Genomic DNA, 17,979 nt, shown 5'->3' on the forward strand with positions numbered 1-17,979 from the left:
GGATGTGGATAAGTGTTTGAATTAAATGAAATTAATAGAATTTGCAGAAAAGCGATGTATGATATGTGTCGCCTACTTTCAAAATCCGCCAGATCCAATTTTATATGATTTTAAAATAAATCCTCTATCGGAATGCCAATTGTGGGTTTTATTGTTTCAATTTCAATTCAAACCCTTATCCGCACCCCAATGGAGCATAGGGCACTGCATTATACAAACGCAGTATTATCTTGATCGTTATTCGCTTTCCTTCGTGTGTTAACACACACGAAGGAAAGGTGGTCAGCCCTCCGCTTCATGTACAAGTCCAGGGTAATATTGAATAAATATTAGAGTGAAAAAATCACTTATATTTATTTGACCCCCCCTGGAAATCGAACCCGGGACCTCCAGAACGGTAGCCGAGCATGCTGACCACTACGGAGGCGGAAAATTTATTGTTTAAAATATTTATATACTTAAAAACCCTGCTAAAAAATACTTAAAAACAGCATTGTATTTCAGCTAATTCCGCTATATTTATTGAACTTGCCTTCTGACCCATATTTTGATCGAGGATAGGTCAAAAATTAAGATGACGTCATTATCGGTTTGTGTCTCCTGTATTTTTTCAAATACTAAAAAAAAAAAAAAAAAATTTAAATTCTTTATTTCATAATATTTTATCTAATGATAGATAAATCTTTTAAAAATAAATGTTACCCGTAAAATTTTGTATTTTTTGGAAAATCGACTTACTTGGATGTGACGGATTTTGAAAGTAGGCGACACATATGTAGATGTTGGAATGGTAATATGAGGAAAAAATGCAAGTATTTGGACACACTCAAAATGTTGTAAATAAATTAACTGGTCAAAATATGCGTTGTTACTGCAGACAGTTGGTAGAATTCCATATTAAATTAATAGGTTATATTTATGTTAAAAATTAAACACGGTTATTGGATTGAATTCTACTTTTATTTACAAATATATGATAATAAGTGAGGCGTTTCCTCTTATTAGGACATTATCAAACACTCTACAGAGAATTATTTTCATCAAAGATGAAGAAGAATATGGAAGTCTGGGCATTTACGGCGCTGACGTCGTTTAATTTTTTGTTCTTGAATAAAATTGAAATTGAATACATCACACCAATTAAAATTTGTGAATAACATACGACTTTGGCATTCCATCCTCTTTACCCACCCCTGCAGTGAAACTTCATAATATAAGCAGAAGTAATAAATGCGCGCAAAAGGTGGTAACATATCGCTCACTCCTTTCAACAACGTCATATATCAAAAATCGACAATTTTCAGTTGTGCATGTGTTCGGAATGCCCAGAAAATGTACTACAATATATCCCAGAAAAAGCGGCATATTTTTAACTTAATATTTACCCGCTACAGGGCAGAAAGTGTTGTTTTTGCATTTTGAAGAAAATGTATTGTTTAATATTTTTTTTAAATATACTAAATATTTTACACATGGAGAAAAAACCTTCATGTTTTAACTAAAAAAAACTGTTGCACAGTAAAAAGTTCAATAAGCGGCTTGATATTTACAACATTTTGAGTGTGTCCAAATACTTGTTCATAAAATCTGGATTATCTCCAATTACAGGAGTTATTTTCATATTATTTTTTGACATCTCATCAAAGATGAAGAAGAATATGGAAGTCTGGGCATTTACGGGGGCGACAACCGTCATGGGCTTTGAGTGATCACTTTACACGTTACACGTGTGTAAAGTGATCACTTAAACCGGCCTATGACGGTCGTCAGCTCCGTAAATGCCCAGACTTCCATATTCTTCTTCATCTTTGATGAGATGTCAAAAAATAAAATGGCTTGATATTTATTTTTAATACATTTTATTATATTCTTAAACTTTAAAAACGATCTCCTGAAAATCAAGTTTTTTGATATATGAATTTGTTGAAAGGAGTGAGCGATATTATATCTTCAATCGTTTGGAAAATTGCCCCACCGCTATAGAAGCAAGCACCAAATGTACGTCAGTTGACCCTTAAAATGGCAAAGTACCAACTAATTCTGAAGGGTTTAGGCACTGAAAGTGCGTCGGTATTAGGGGTGAAGAACAGCAAAGGAGGTCGCGTCGGCTGATGGCTGGGACAAAACTATGTACAGACAGCCCGAGGCTGGAACCACCAAACAGCGTTCCCGCGAGAGCTGACAAATTTGACGCGTTTGATGCCTGCTAATTGAAAATAGGGATGGGACGTTGTGAATTCGCCGAAATTATGTTTTAAATAATATTGTAATAAATAATATCGTAGTCGTACAGGAGAAAGTGACCAACTAAGAAAACGTTAAATGTTCACGTGGCCCATTTAAGTCACTTTTACTTGGCAAGAAAATAAACATCAATGCAGTTAGTCATTTTTTAACAAGTCAATATATTAAACTTTCAAGTTTAAAATCTTTTGGGATTTTTTTCAGGGGAATATTAAGCTAGTAAGATATCAAATAGTCAATGATCACGTTTTTGTAAAAAAAATGCACTTGGTCACTTTCTCCTGTACGACTACGATATCCAAAATTAAACACGGTTATTGGATTAAATTCTACTTTTTAATAAAATGATACATACATATATAAAATGATAATGTATGACGCGTTTCGTCTTAGACATTATCAACTCGTACGAGTATATGAGTGTTTCACTAATATATGTGCGTTTGATAATGTCTTAATAAGACGAAACGCGTCACATATTATCATTTTATTTATGTATGTATGTATCATTTTATTTAAAAGTAGAATTAAATCCAATAACCGTGTTTAATTTTGGATATCGTAGTCACATATTATCATAAACATGTAAATAAAAGTAGAATTCAATCCAATAACCGTGTTTAATTTTGGATATATTACCAAAACAACAATTTAATATGGAATTCTACCAACTATCTGCAGTTACAATAAATATATAAATAATAGGTGTATTCTCAATATAATTAAGATTTAAAGTTTTTACGTGTGGGTACTTGTCCGCCTCCGTAGTGTAATGGTCAGCACGCTCGGCTACCGTTCTGGAGGTCCCGGGTTCGATTCCCAAGGGGGGTAAAATAAAGTGATTTTTTCACTGTCATATTTATTCAATATTACCCTGGACTAGTACCTGAAGCGGAGGGCTGATCAACTTTCCTTCATGTGTAAACGATCAAGATAACAGTGCGTTTATATGACGCAGTGCCCTATGGACCATTGGGGTGCGGATAAGGGTTTTATTATTATTATTATTACTTTGTGGGTAGTCGTTTTTACTTTAATATTTTTTTTACAAAAATTTACAAATTTCAGTATATTTTTATGTCTACCGGTTTCTAGACGTACCCATCTCTTCGTCAGGACAATCACTACCACAGCATGCAAACAATACCACCCTTCACCACCATAGCACTATTAACACACTTAAAACTACACAAAATATTTAACACATGCGATTTTGGTCGACCCGAAGACCAACATGCACTAGGGGTTGCAGCACAAACATGCATCAAAAACCGTTATGTTATAAATAAATCGATGCCCCATCGCTATGATATAGGGTCGGGTTGTGGTCCCGTGGTTAGTGTCGCGGACACTTGAGTCAGAGTTTCTCGGTTCGAACCCACTCTACCACAATTTGATACCTATTTCTGATAATGAGCCGCTTAGACTCACATAAATCATGTGAAATTGAAGTATTTTTGTCAATAATAATAACGCAAATATTTCTTTATAACATTTTGAGTGTGTCCAAATACTTGTTCACAAATCTGGACTATCTCCAATTACAGGAGTTATTTTTCATGATTTTTTTGACATCTCATCAAAGATGAAGAAGAATATGGAAGTCTGGGCATTTACGGGGCTGACGACCGTCTAGCCTGTGACAGACATCCATTTTCTTCTTCATCTTTGATAACTTCACTTCACTTCTGTCAGCAGTAGTGAGCGGACGTATAGTGATAATTACATATAGCTTATTGCCGTGATAACTACCGTCTAAACACAAACCCGCGCACGCCCGGACGGGCGACGCGAATTCACGCCCAACATGGAACCAATAATCAACAATATCAGAAATGAAATAAACAAAATCACTACGGTTAAAGATTCGAAAATAAAAAATGTCCTAGAACAGAATTTAAAGGCGCTAGAAGAGCAAATAAATAAAGAAAAAAACGAATACCATAGCCAAATAATTAACCTGCAAGAAAAAATCATAAAAAACAACGAAACCTACACAAAAAAAATCGAAGAATACTTAAACAACAGCAAGAGGACGTACTCACAAGTACTTACAACAAATAATAAAATACCTGTACCCCAACAAAAACATGCAATAATAATAACAGGAAAAAACAACATAATCTCTCAAGAAATCAAAGATAAAATAAAAAAAAACATTAAAATTCCAAAACTAAAAATAGGAATCGACGGTATCAAAAAAGTAGGAGTAAATAAAATAATCATCAACTGCACTAAAAAAGAGGACACGAAAATTCTAGTAGAAGAAATCAATAATGTACTAGGAAGAGACGTTAATGCAGAAGAAATACAAAAAAGGAAACCATGTCTCATCCTAAAAAGACTAGAAACCCACCTCTCCGAAGAAGAAATAGTAAACGGCATCATTATGCAAAATAATGGTTTAGAAGAAGACGATAAAAATAGTATAAAATTATTAAAAGAATTTAAAAATAATGACAAAGAAGGAATCAATAGAGACACGACTAACTATATTATACAAACTTCAGGCAAAATAAGGAAAATTCTAATAGAAAAGGGCAAACTCAACATAAACTTTCAAAGAATTACAGTAGAAGATTGCAACCCTCTAACTCAGTGTTTCCACTGCCAAAAATATGGTCACACTGCTCTACGATGCTTATCTCGAACTCAACCACCTACATGTCGTCACTGCTCAGGAGAGCACTCGCAAAAAAACTGCACAAATTTAGATAAAAAATCCAATTGTTTTAACTGCGCTTCGCAAAATCGCAACTACAATATGAAATACTCCACTGATCACAGCGCGGATAATACCTGCTGTGAATACAGAAAAAAAATGTTGATCATAGCGAAAGACCGAATAGATTATGAGTAAGTATTTTTTTGTTTTTAGTGAGTATATATATGCATTTCCACACAATAAAAAAAAAAAAAACATTATTACTTCACTAACCGTAATTTTCTCCTTATCATTTACCTATTCTTATTTTTATTTTATTTTTATTATCTTTATATCTTCTCTCAGTTCTAATGACTGACTTCTTAATTAATTCTATAGATACTAAATTCCAAATAGACGAACGAACTTTTCATACCGTTAATGATACAAATGCTATAATAGATCCAAACCCTGACAATAGCTTAATTATATTGCATATGAATATTCGAAGTATACGAAAAAATTTTGACGAATTCATAGTAGTAACAAATAGTTTTAATAGACTGGACGTGATTATATTGACAGAAACTCACTCATCATATGATATCGATTACCACATTCCGAACTACACTTATTATGCAACAAAAAACATCATCAACAAAAATAGCGGAATCGCAATTTTCATAGCAAATACACATAACGTTATTGATTTCGAAGAAATAATAATAAAAAATGTTAATATCCTAAAAATTAAAATTAATTACAAAGGTCACATTAGCAATGTTTTAGCAATCTACAGAACTCATTCTTCATCGATAACAACATTCATAGAACATTTAAAATGTATCTTAATCAATCTCAAAAATGAAAAAACTTTTTTATTAGGTGACATAAATTTGTCCATCGACAGGGAATATGACTGCAATAATAAACATAATTATTTGAATACTCTAGCGGAATTCAATTTCACATCATTTATTAATAATCCCACTAGAAACATTCAAGGTCAACGACCTTCCTGTATAGACCATATTTTCTGTAACGCACTCGATTCTGATAATATAACAGCTGGCGTTATACACACCTCTATTACTGATCATTTTACAACAATAATTAAATACTCATATAACCTACCGAACACACATATAACGAATATAAACATACCAAATAAAACCTCTTCAGCACCGGCATTAAATAATTTACTTTTAAATAAACTCAACTCCGAGAAATGGGAAGAATTATTCCAATGTACCGATGTAAACACATGCTTTAAATTATTCGAAGAAAAATTTTGTCATATCATGAATGCCAGCAAATACCAAACCTTCAGAAAAAAATCATCAAAATTCAAACCAATAAAACCGTGGATTACGCATGGACTTATTGTGTCTATAAGACATAAAGAAAGTCTAATAAAAAAAATTAGAAAAAATCCCGAAAACGAAAGCCTAAAAAAATATTTTAAACTGTATAGAAAAAAACTTGTTTTTCTCATCAAAAATACCAAAGAAAAATATTACAAAACAAAAATAGATTTTGCAGAAAATGACAGTAAGAGAATGTGGAATATAATAAATGATATAATTGATAAAAAACACCCCCAGCAAAAAAAAATAATGTACCTCTCAAACGAAAATTCACGAATTCATTGCTTAGAAATGCCTCACAAAACTGCTAATATGTTTAATAATTTTTTTGCCAGTGTTGGTAAAAATTTAGCGCAAAAAATCCCTACTCAAACTAATTCCGATATTTTTAAAACAGATACTCCAACTTCCAATAATATATTAGCATCATTACAAATAACATCCCAGGAGGAAATTGAAGAAATCATAACAAATATGAAAGGAGGATCTGCCCCGGGATACGACGGACACTCTGTTAATACATTAAAATTCATAAAAAAACAAATCTCTAAACCTTTGACACACATCATAAACCTTAGCCTCACAACCGGTATATTCCCTTCAATTTACAAGAAAGCCATTATCATCCCCATCTACAAATCTGGAAATCCAGAATCAGTCACAAATTACCGACCTATATCTCTCATATCAAACATAGGTAAAATCATTGAAAAAATCATTAAAAAAAGACTGTCCACATATGTAAATAAATTTAATATAATCAATGAAAACCAATATGGATTCATGGAAAAAAGAAGCACACAAGATGCAATTGCCAAACTATCATACATCATTCAAGATTCTCTCGATAAATCACTCAACTGTATAGGAATTTTTGTCGACCTAAGAAAAGCTTTCGACAGTATTTCTCATGATAAACTTCTATTAAAACTAAAATCTGTCGGAATTACGGGTAAAGCCTTAAAACTTTTCCAGAGTTATCTTCTCGAAAGAACCCAAATTGTCAAAATCAATGAAGCCTATAGCCAACCCCTTACTAGTAATTTCGGTATACCTCAGGGTACAGTCTTAGGCCCTTTACTATTTATCATCTACGTCAACGACATATTTCACCAAAACATCAGCGGTAACATAATATCCTATGCTGACGACACCGCAATAGTTATAAACGGACCCAACTGGAATACCGTAAATGATCGCGCAAATAAGGACATGAAAATCCTAAAATTCTGGTTTGACAATAATCTATTATCCCTAAATACAGATAAAACATTCTTTATCCCATTTTGTATCCATAAACTCAAAATACCGACAAATATAAAAATTACAATTCACAATGGCGACTGCAGGGATTCAAATTGCAAAAACTTATGTTCTGTTTTATGTCCAAAAAAAGAAATAAAATATCTAGGTGTAATAATAGACCAACATTTGAAATACCATAGTCACATTAATGAACTAGTAAAACGAATAAGAAAATGCATATATATATTCATTAGAATCCGAAACATACTAACCATCGACAACCTAAAAAGAGTTTACTATGCTATCGTTCACTCACTACTACAGTATGGCATTATTGCATGGGGAGGCTCATACAACAACATACTGAACTCAGTGAAAATAGTACAGAAAACCATAATTAAAGTCATCTTGAAAAAAAAAAACATATTTCCAACAAAATTATTATTTAAAAAATTTCAAGTCCCAAATATAGAATCCATTTATAAAAAAACCGCAGTTTTTCAAATACTAAAGGGTGACAACTATTTAAATTTAACAAAGAATTTATCATCGAGATTCTCAAACGATTTTTCTATTCCAAAATGCAACACCAAGCAATTTCAGCAAAACTTCAAATATTTGGCAATCAAACATTTCAATAAACTCCCTAAAGAAATAAAAAAAATAGATGATATAAAAATCCTCAAGAAAAAAATTAAAGCTCTATACATTTAAATCTTTAAAAAAATATATTAAAAAAACTATTATATCTTTTATTATGTAACATTAAACCACGAGTGTAAGTCCCTTTCCAAGCACAAGAGCACAGACTCTTTTATGGAGAGGCACAGCGAATCGAAATATAAAAGTTCTACATATGTATAAATGATTCAAATGTTATTATGTTATAAATAAAAATGTAAATATATTAAATGAATAAAAAAAAAAAAAAAAACTAACTAACTAACTAACCATCACGCCGCTTCTCCGCAGGGGTAGGCAGAGAGAATAGAGCGCCACACCACTCTGTCCTTGCAAACATTCTTCGCCTCTTCCACGTTCATGCATCATGCATACATTGAATGTGAAATATTGGTAAACGGAGAGATTCTGGAACAGGTAGATGATTTCGTGTATTTGGGTAGTATGTTTTCTAGGGATGGAAAGATTGATAAAGCTATAGAAAGTAGAGTGAACGCTGGGAACAAAATGAACGGTGCACTGAAATCAGTTATAGCAAATAAAAACCTGCCTTCATCTTTGATTAGATGTCAAAATACAAAAGACAAATATTTCTTTTCTTATATACTTATGTTATTATTTTTTTGATTTTATAACATTTTAATGGACAGTCTCTGCTTAGTAAAATCTTTCCTCGTCCCACTATAGATGCTCATTGTGAACTCACTCATACTGTGTTACGAATTATCTAGAAGTTCCAAATATTTAAGGAGGCGTCATTTGATGCATAAATATAACTATCGAAATTTGACTAGTGTGGTTGTCAATCATGGGTAGAATGGTGAACGTTGCTCGTGTTTAAAGTGATCACTTTAACAGCTATGACAGGTCGTAGGCCCCGTCAATACCCAGACATCCGAATATTCTTCTTCATCTATATTGAATTTCAAAAAAAATCACTCCAAAAAGTGGAGAAAACCCTGATTTGTGACAAAGTATTTAAACATATTTAAAATGTCGTTTTTTACTCTAATATTTATTTAATATTATCTTAGTCTGGTACCTGAAGCGCTGGACTGGTCGATTTGTCTTCAAATAATTAACGAGAAAGATAACGCTGCATTAATGGGATACCTTGATTTTAATAATCTATCTTCATGCTCTATGCACCATCGGGCGTTATAAGAAAACAGCTTATTTAAAACGTGAGTAAAATATATGGTATAATTCAGTGGTCCTCAATATTTTTTTACCGCGAACCAGTCAACATTTTTTAAAGAAAAACGCTTGTTTTTTTACCACTTGAGTTTTATTTATTTTATTTTAACGACTAGTTTCGGAAGGTATGTTTCCATCTTCAGGTCTAAAAATGTATACTAAAGCATAAAGAATTATCCGTTCTAAAAGTAAGGAGGGGGGTAAGTAAGGGGGAGGGGGGTTAGTCAAAGGGGTGGAGTTTGAGAATAAAGGAAAAATGGAAAGCAAAGGTGAAGAATTTTGAAATAGCATATTATTTATTAAATAACCATAAGAATATAGTTTTTTTGGATTTCTGAATTATTAATGTTGTTCATTATTTGGCCTTTGTATGGCACTGTGTTTTCTTTTACAATTTCATCATTATAATTACGAAGAAAATGCCGAAACCAGCCAAAAACAGACTAGTGATATTTATCAAAATGTTTGATACCATATGGTATATAGCTGTTTGCAAACAGAGGGTAGATAGTACACGAACTTTAAAAAAAACATGAATTTCAAATTGACGATAACAAGGAAGGCAAAGGAAAATGGGAGTGTTGGGAAGGAGGTAGAGGGAGGAGGTTTGATGGACAGTTAGGATTCTAATAATAGATAGTAATGTCTCAGACGTATCTTAAAAGTTATTGGAGAAGGTGCATTTGTTTACGCGGAGAGGTAATTCACTCCATAGTCTTGGACAGAGAAGGAATTACTGAAGAATGATGTGTTATGGCGAAGAATGGAAAGTGGTCTTTCTTGGAAAGAACGAAGTGATAGATCATGCTTTGAGAGTGGATATCGCTCACTCCTTTCAAGAACGTCATAAATCAAAAAAATCAGGAGAACGTTTTTAATGTTGAAAAATATAATACAATGTATTAAAAAAAAATCCAGCAACTTTTTAAATTTTTAACTGTGCAACATATATTTTTAGGTAAAACCTGAAGGTTTTTTCTCCATTTAAAAATATTTAGTATATTAAAAACAATAATTAAACAGTAACTTTTCTTAAAAATGCAAGAACAACACTTTCTGCCCTGTAGCGGGTAAATATTAAGTTAAAAATATGCCGCTTTTGCTGGGATATAGTACATTTTATGGGCATTCCGAAAACATGCACAACTGAAAATTGTCGATTTTTGATTTATGAAGATATGTGCGATTCTTTAATTTTTTAAACAGGGCCGGTATCATTTGATCCACGGACCTAGGGTTGAGAGTCGACGGTCTAATTATCCGAATATTTCCTCTGTGGAATGTATTCATGACAGGAATTCGGACCGTTGTCCCATCTCTACGGTCGCTATTTGCGGGTTTATTACCCACTTTGGTTTTATTTGTTAGTGAAACTTTACTGCCTAAGGGAGGGGGCTTCTTGTGGCTGGAATCGGCGACTGAATATATTATACTCGGGCTATCTTTCGGCGTATTCTTTTCTCTGCGATGTGGGTCGAGGAAGGGTTGATTTGGGGACTGAAATAGTTTTGTTCAATTAAGTATTTTATATCAGGGTAAATGACACACAATGACGAATACTGGGTATAAAGTGGTATGACTTCGTCAGGAATGACGATGTGAGGAGAAGAACTCAACAGCCCCTCATACTGGAAGTCCTGAAGAGAAGAAGGTGGACATGGTTGGGACATGTCCTTAGAATGCCACCTGAGAGCATCAACCCCTCGTGTCTCTTCTTCCAACCCCGAGGATTCCGGCGCCCCGGAAGGCCGCTGACGACCATTCACCGACTATACTCAGCGGAACTTCGAGACGCCGGACTGACCTGGGAGGAAGCCAAGGAGATGGCGCGTGACAGAGTGACTTGGAGACGACTCGTGTTGGCCATATGCTCCACCTAGGGAGCGAACATGGAAAAAGAAGAAGAAGAAATGACACATTGTTCCATAGTACTTTGGCAACGGTTTAATAAAAATATTTCATAGCGTATTAAATTAGAATATATATATATATATATATATATATATATATATATATATATATATATATATATATATATATATATATATATATATATATATATATATATATATATATATATATATATATATATATATATATATATATATATATATATATATATATATATATATATATATATATATATATATATATATATATATATATATATATATATATATATATATATATACATATAAACAAATGAAAGGAAACTGAATGCAGTCGAAATGCGATCTCTCAGAAGAATGTGCGACAAAACGATGTATGATAGATGTGCGAATAGTGAAATAAGGAAGGAATGCAAAGCTGAGATAAGTATTATCGATAAAATTAAGAAAGGTGTGTTGAGATGGTTTGGACATGTGGAACGAATGAGTGAGGAAAGAACGGTAAAACAAATTTATGAGGCGAATGTAAGTGGAAAAAAGAGCAGAGGAAGACCGAGAAAAACATGGCACGATCAGGTATGCCAAATACTTGAAAGTGGTCAGGTTAGGAGCCGTAACAATCGGCGGGTATGTATGAGGAGATGCATGAACGTGAAAGAGGCGAAGAATGTTTGCAAAGACAGAGTGGTGTGGCGTTCTATTCTCTCTGCCTACCCCTGCGGGGAAGCGGCGTGATGGTTAGTTAGTTAGTTAGTTTATATTGACAACCACACTACTCAAATTCTTGGAAGTTCTATATACTCGTATATGAACCGATTTCAGAACATTGTTCTAGCATCACTAGAACTTCACTAGAGACATCTATTGGTGAGATGAAAAGAAGCTTTTTATTAAAAGAGTTAATTTTCATTTTATTTTTAATAATATGAAAAATAACTATCATAATTGGAGATTTGGTCAACATTTGTGAACAAGTGTTTGGACAATTCGCTCACTCCTTTCAAGAACGTCATAAATAAAAAATCGACAATTTTCAGTTGTGCATGTTTTCGGAATGCCCAGAAAATGTTCTATATCCCAGTAAAAAAGGCATATTTTCAACATAATATTTACCCGCTACAGGGCAGAAAATGTTGTTTTTGCATTTTGAAGAAAATGTATTGTTTAATTATTTTTATAAATAAATGAAATATTTTTCAAATGTAGAAAAAACCTTCAGGTTTTACCTAAAAAGATCTGTTGTACAGTAAAAAGTTCAATAAGTGGCTTGATATTTATTTTTAATACATTGTGTTATATTTTTAAACTTTAAAATCGTTCTCCTGAAAAATGAAATGTTTTGATTTATGACGTTCTTGAAAGGAGTGAGCGAATTATTTATTAAATAAATAATTGTCCAAACACTCTCCTTATTTGTAGAACAGATAATTATTTATTTTGTTTTAGTTTACATTCAGACCTGAAGATGGAAGCTTAGCTTCCGAAACTAGTCGTCTACCACAAAGTGAACGCCGAAACAATAAATAAAATAGCATGGCAATTGTTGATGAAGTTCTCTGTAGCTGCAAAGGTCAACACGCCATGGAATTATAATATCATTATAAATTAATTTAGAGGAATCTTTGACAGACGTCAGGGAGCATCGGGAAGGGTTGCTACCCTCACTCCGCCCACCCCTCGGCCCACTTCACCCTTAAGAGATATTCATTAAGGGCAAAATAGCGCTTTGATGTTAGTACGAGTGCACAGGGTGTCTAAAAAGTTTCATTCGTATATAAACATTAAATCAAATACATACTAAAACATATAAAATAAAATTTTAAAAAGTCTTTTCTAATAACAGATATAAAATAAAACCCTTATCCGCACCCCAATGATGCATAGGGCACTGAATCATATAAACGCAGTGTTATCTTGATCTACAACATTTTGAGTGTGTCCAAATACTTGTTCACAAAATCTGGATTATCTCCAATTACAGGAGTTATTTTCATTTTATTTTTTGACATATCATCAAAGATGAAGAAGAATATGGAAGTCTGGGCATTTACGGGGCTTGCGACCGTCATGCCCGTAAATGCCCAGACTTCCATATTCTTCTTTATCTTGATCGTTTACACATGAAGGAAAGGTGATCAGGCCTCCGCTTCAGGTACCAGTCCATGGTAGTATTGAATAAATATTACAGTGAATAAATCACTTATATTTATTTCACCCCCGTTGGGAATCGAACCCGGGACCTCCAGAACGGTAGCCGAGCGTGCTGACCTTTACACTACGGAGGCTGCTAGTAACAGATACCTTGTGAATTCCTATATGGCTCGTTAGGGAATACAGCCATCTCTCAGCTATACAAAGTGTCACTCCTCTGTGTGTAAAGATAAGTGACAGGCCAGTAATTAGGACGTGTGTGATGTGTAATATAGGTTGCACTGTAATGGATTACCCTAAGAATAATTACATAGCCTTATTACATCACCATAAATATAATAAATTAATTCAATTTAATTCAATTCAGCAAAAAAATAATATATACATAACAAACAATATTCAAGGCGTATATATTAAAAGTAAGCAATAAGACTTAAAGGTGTAGAAGAATCCCGCTTCGGAAAACTCCTTCGGACACATGGAACAGATCAATATCCAATGTGATATTGTTCAACATAGCGGTAGCTCTTCCTACAGGCATAACCATCGGCAGGTTGGTCCTGTGTATAGGAATGTGAAACAATCTATGCCGACGCTGTCTTAGGTAACTATCGGGAACATACAGACCGATGCTCCGGATAATTTCAGGATTATCGATCATACCGCGCAACAATCGATAAAAATGCGTAATCAAATACACATTCCTTCTAGTCTCTAAACTATTGTAGCCAAGGTAATTGCTACCTTGTGAACACTTTAAAAAATCTATCTTTGATTTATGTAATAATTGCAAAATCAAGCACGGATTATTTGAGTCTACTAAGTTGTATTTTATCGAGAACAACTTAAAATGTTGTGAATAAATTATCTGGTCAAATTATAAGCTTAAATAATAAAAATAAAAATGGTATTTTCTGGCGTTTCTCATGTGTGTGATTATAATCCAGGATTCGGACCTCACATACTAATATAAGAATTTCTGCTTAAAAAAAAAGCTTCTTTACATCTCACCAATAGATGTCTCTAGTGAAGTTCTAGTGATTCAAGAACAAGGTTTCTAAATTGGTTCATATATACAGAACTTCCATGTCATGTCAGGAGTTCTTGTGCTTCTATATATTACTAACGATCATATTATATTAAAACGTAACCTTCTGCGCTTCCTTTAATTGAATATTGGTAAAATCATTGTATGACAGAATTAAAAACGAATATCGACAGCATTTTGAGTGTGTCCAAATACTTGTTCACAAAAATGGATAATATAAATATAAGATTAAAGAGTTTTACTTATTTATTTTTTTACAAAAATGTTAATAAATTTAGTATATAACCACCGAGTAATATAACAACTCACCGAGATTTTAAGTCTACCGGTTTCGAGACGTCCCCGTCTCTTCGTCAGGACAATCACTTAATTAGGACAATCAATAAAGAGTTTTTGCTCAGTTCAAAAGCTTCTTCATCTCACCAATAGATGTCTCTTGTAAAAATTCTACTGATTCTTGCACAATATTTTGAAATTGGATCATATAAGTATAAAGAAGTTCCAAGAATTTGAGGAGTGTGGTTGTCAATAATGAGTAGAATTGGTGAATGTTACACGTGTGTAAAGTGATCACTAAACCAGCCTATGACGGTCGTCAGCGTTCCAAAAGAAGTTTTTGAGGTATCTCTACATGAGAGAGTACGGCTATTATCCTTGGCTCTACCCGACCCAGTTTCTCCAGGGTATGTTTGGCTACAACAGTTTAGAGACTAGAAGGAATGTGTATTTGATTACGCATTTTTATCGATTGTTGCGCGGTATGATCGATAATCCTGAAATTATCCGGAGCATTGGTCTGTATGTTCCCGATAGTTACCTGAGACAGCGTCGGCATAGATTGTTTCACATTCCTATACACAGGACCAACCTGCCGATGGTTATGCCTGTAGGAAGAGCTACCGCTATGTTGAACAATATCACGTTGGATATTGATCTGTTCCATGTGTCCGAAGGAGTTTTCCGAAGCGGGATTCTTCTACACCTTTAAGTCTTCTTGCTTACTTTTAATATATACGCCTTGAATATTGTTTGTTATGTATATATTATTTTTTTGTTGAATAAATTGAATTGAAAAAATATCAATTTTTTTAATTTATCATTAAAACTATGTATGTTTTTTAACAATTTAAACATGGAGCTCTACAAATTAAACGCCAAATCAATTAATAAATAATCTCGCTTTGGGCTGTAATGTATTGAAGTGAAGGATGGAGTTGGCAAAAGAAGGGAGACAGTAGACTGAATGCAGTCGGGATGCCATCTCTCAGTGCGGCAAGACCATGTATGGTAGATGTTCCAATGGTGATATAAGGAAAGGGTGCAAGGCTGAGATGAGCACTATCCAGCAAACTAAGGAAGGCGGCTTGGGATGGTTTGGGAAGGATGAGAGTAGACTGGATGCAGTCGGGATGCGATCTCTCAGTGCGGTAAAACCATGTATGGTAGATGTTCCAATGGTGATATAAGGAAAGGGTGTAAGGCTGAGATAACTTTATTCCCAAAGTTCTGAATGAAAAAAAAAACAGGATAAAAAATTAAAAACATGGAGATTTTTTTATGTTTGAAGGCGGTAATTTTTTTTTAAATAACCAAATTAATTTTCCTTATTTTCCATATTATTGTCCGCCTCCGTAGTGTAATGGTCAGCACGCTCGGCTACCGTTCTAGAGGTCCCGGGTTCGATTCCCAAGGGGGGTAAAAATAAATATGAGTAATTTTTTTTCACTGTAATATTTATTCAATATTATCATGGACTGGTACCTGAAGCGGAGGGCTGATCACCTTTCCCTCATGTGTAAAACGATCATGATAACACTGGGTTTATAAGACACAGTGCCCTATGCACTATTGGGGAGCGGATAAGGGTTTTTTTTTTAATTAATTTTTCTTATGGTCCACTATTTGATTCAACATTGATATAACTAGAGTTTTTTACTCCCTCTGCTTTCAACCTATATAAACCCTACGTACTTTGACTATGTTAGTCAAATTATTTTTTAACTTTTTTTATTTATTTATTTTTAATTAAGAATATTGGGTGTAAAGTTATGGTTTTTTAAGGGGACAAATGTAGATCAGGGTGTAAAACATAAGAAACAATGAAAAAAAAAGGAAAAATTATGGGGTATGTAGATTATTTCGTATATTCAGGAACATATCGCTCACTCCTTTCAAGAACGTCATAAATCAAAATTCGTAAATTTTCAGTTGTGCATGTTTTCGGAATGCCCAGAAAATTTACTGTATCCCAGCAGAAGCGGCATATTTTTAACTTAATATTTACCCGCAGAAAATGTTGTTTTGCATTTTGAAGAAAAGGTATGGTTTAATTATTTTTTTAAATAAACTAAATATTTTTCAAATGGAGAAAAAACCTTTAGGTTTTACTTAAAAAGATATGTAGCACAGTAAAAAGTTCAATAAGTGGCTTTATATTTCTTTTTAATACATTGTATTATATTTTTAAACTTTAAAAACGTTCTCCTGAAAAATCGATTTTTTTGATTTATTACGTTCTTGAAAGGAGTGAGCGATATTTGCATTTTCCGGCATTTACTGGCGGCTTAAGTAAAAATTAAATGTAAAAATATTGCAATTTTAATAAAAAAAACTAAGTAACGTCACAAAATATACAACAAAACGTGTATAAAGTGAAAAAATCCTAGGACTTCCATTTTCTTTCGTATAAAAACGAAAGGTTTTTATATGCCATAACTGGTTTAATTTTCACCCACAGCATTCTATAAATATGGCGTTTTGAAGAAAAAAACGCGGTAGGAAGTATCTATAAAAATACCACGTTTCGACGCTTTAAGTACCTACTTATGATAATACGCGCGTTGACGCTATAACAAATTTCACGTTCAATCTTGCCTTGATATACGACATTACGCGGTGTTGTACGAGGCTGATAATGTTGCCAGATATGCCAGAGGCGGCAATTTGCGTATTTCTGCAAAGAATGGGTATAGCAGATATTATTTTATTTATTTTATGGGATTTACATTTATTATTTACCTTGTTTTAAACATCAGTTTCATAGATTTTATATTTTCTACATTTTAAAATTTCGAATGATGAAATAAGGAAAGAAGGCTGAGATAAGTATTATCGATAAAATTAAGAAAGGTGTGTTGAGATGGTTTGGACATGTGCAACGTATTAGTGAGGAAAGAACGGTTAAACAAATTTATAAGGCGAATGTAGTTGGAAAAGGAAGCAGAGGAAGACCGAGGAAAACCTGGTACAATCAGCCATTTCAAATACTTGAAAGTGGTCAAGTTAGTAGTCGTAATAATCGGCGGGTATGTATGAGGAGATGCATGAACGTGGAGAAGGCGAAGAATGTTTGCAAAGACAGAGGGGTGTGGCGTTTGATTCTCTCTGCCTACCCCTGCGGGTAATTGTATTTTTAAGTATTTTTCAATTATGACAAAATTACACATAAATATCCACAGATGTCATTGCTATACAAGTTACGTCATACTAACTGACAGACGGACTTCGACGTTT

General features: G+C 33.4%; 1 protein-coding gene and 1 long non-coding RNA gene across 2 annotated transcripts in view; both read left to right on the plus strand.

Moving 5' to 3' along the window:
• The window catches only part of LOC148299733 (uncharacterized), an 81,370-nt gene that overhangs the window by 11,321 nt on the left and 52,070 nt on the right, over positions 1 to 17,979 (plus strand). The window lies entirely within an intron of this gene.
• Positions 3,925 to 8,209, plus strand: LOC148299734 (uncharacterized). The gene has a single exon (XM_088275764.1). The coding sequence runs from the start codon at positions 4,052 to 4,054 to the stop codon at positions 5,102 to 5,104; it is 1,053 nt and encodes a 350-aa protein (XP_088131890.1). The 5' UTR covers positions 3,925 to 4,051; the 3' UTR covers positions 5,105 to 8,209.

Source organism: Brachycentrus maculatus, unplaced genomic scaffold (genome assembly GCF_059751285.1).
Source record: "Brachycentrus maculatus isolate JH-2025_06_01 unplaced genomic scaffold, ASM5975128v1 h1tg000984l, whole genome shotgun sequence".
NCBI classification, from domain to species: Eukaryota; Metazoa; Arthropoda; class Insecta; order Trichoptera; family Brachycentridae; genus Brachycentrus; species Brachycentrus maculatus.

Bases quoted from the DNA above. Each gene is read 5' to 3' on its own strand.
- LOC148299734 (XM_088275764.1), top strand. From the start codon at position 4,052: ATGGAACCAATAATCAACAATATCAGAAATGAAATAAACAAAATCACT.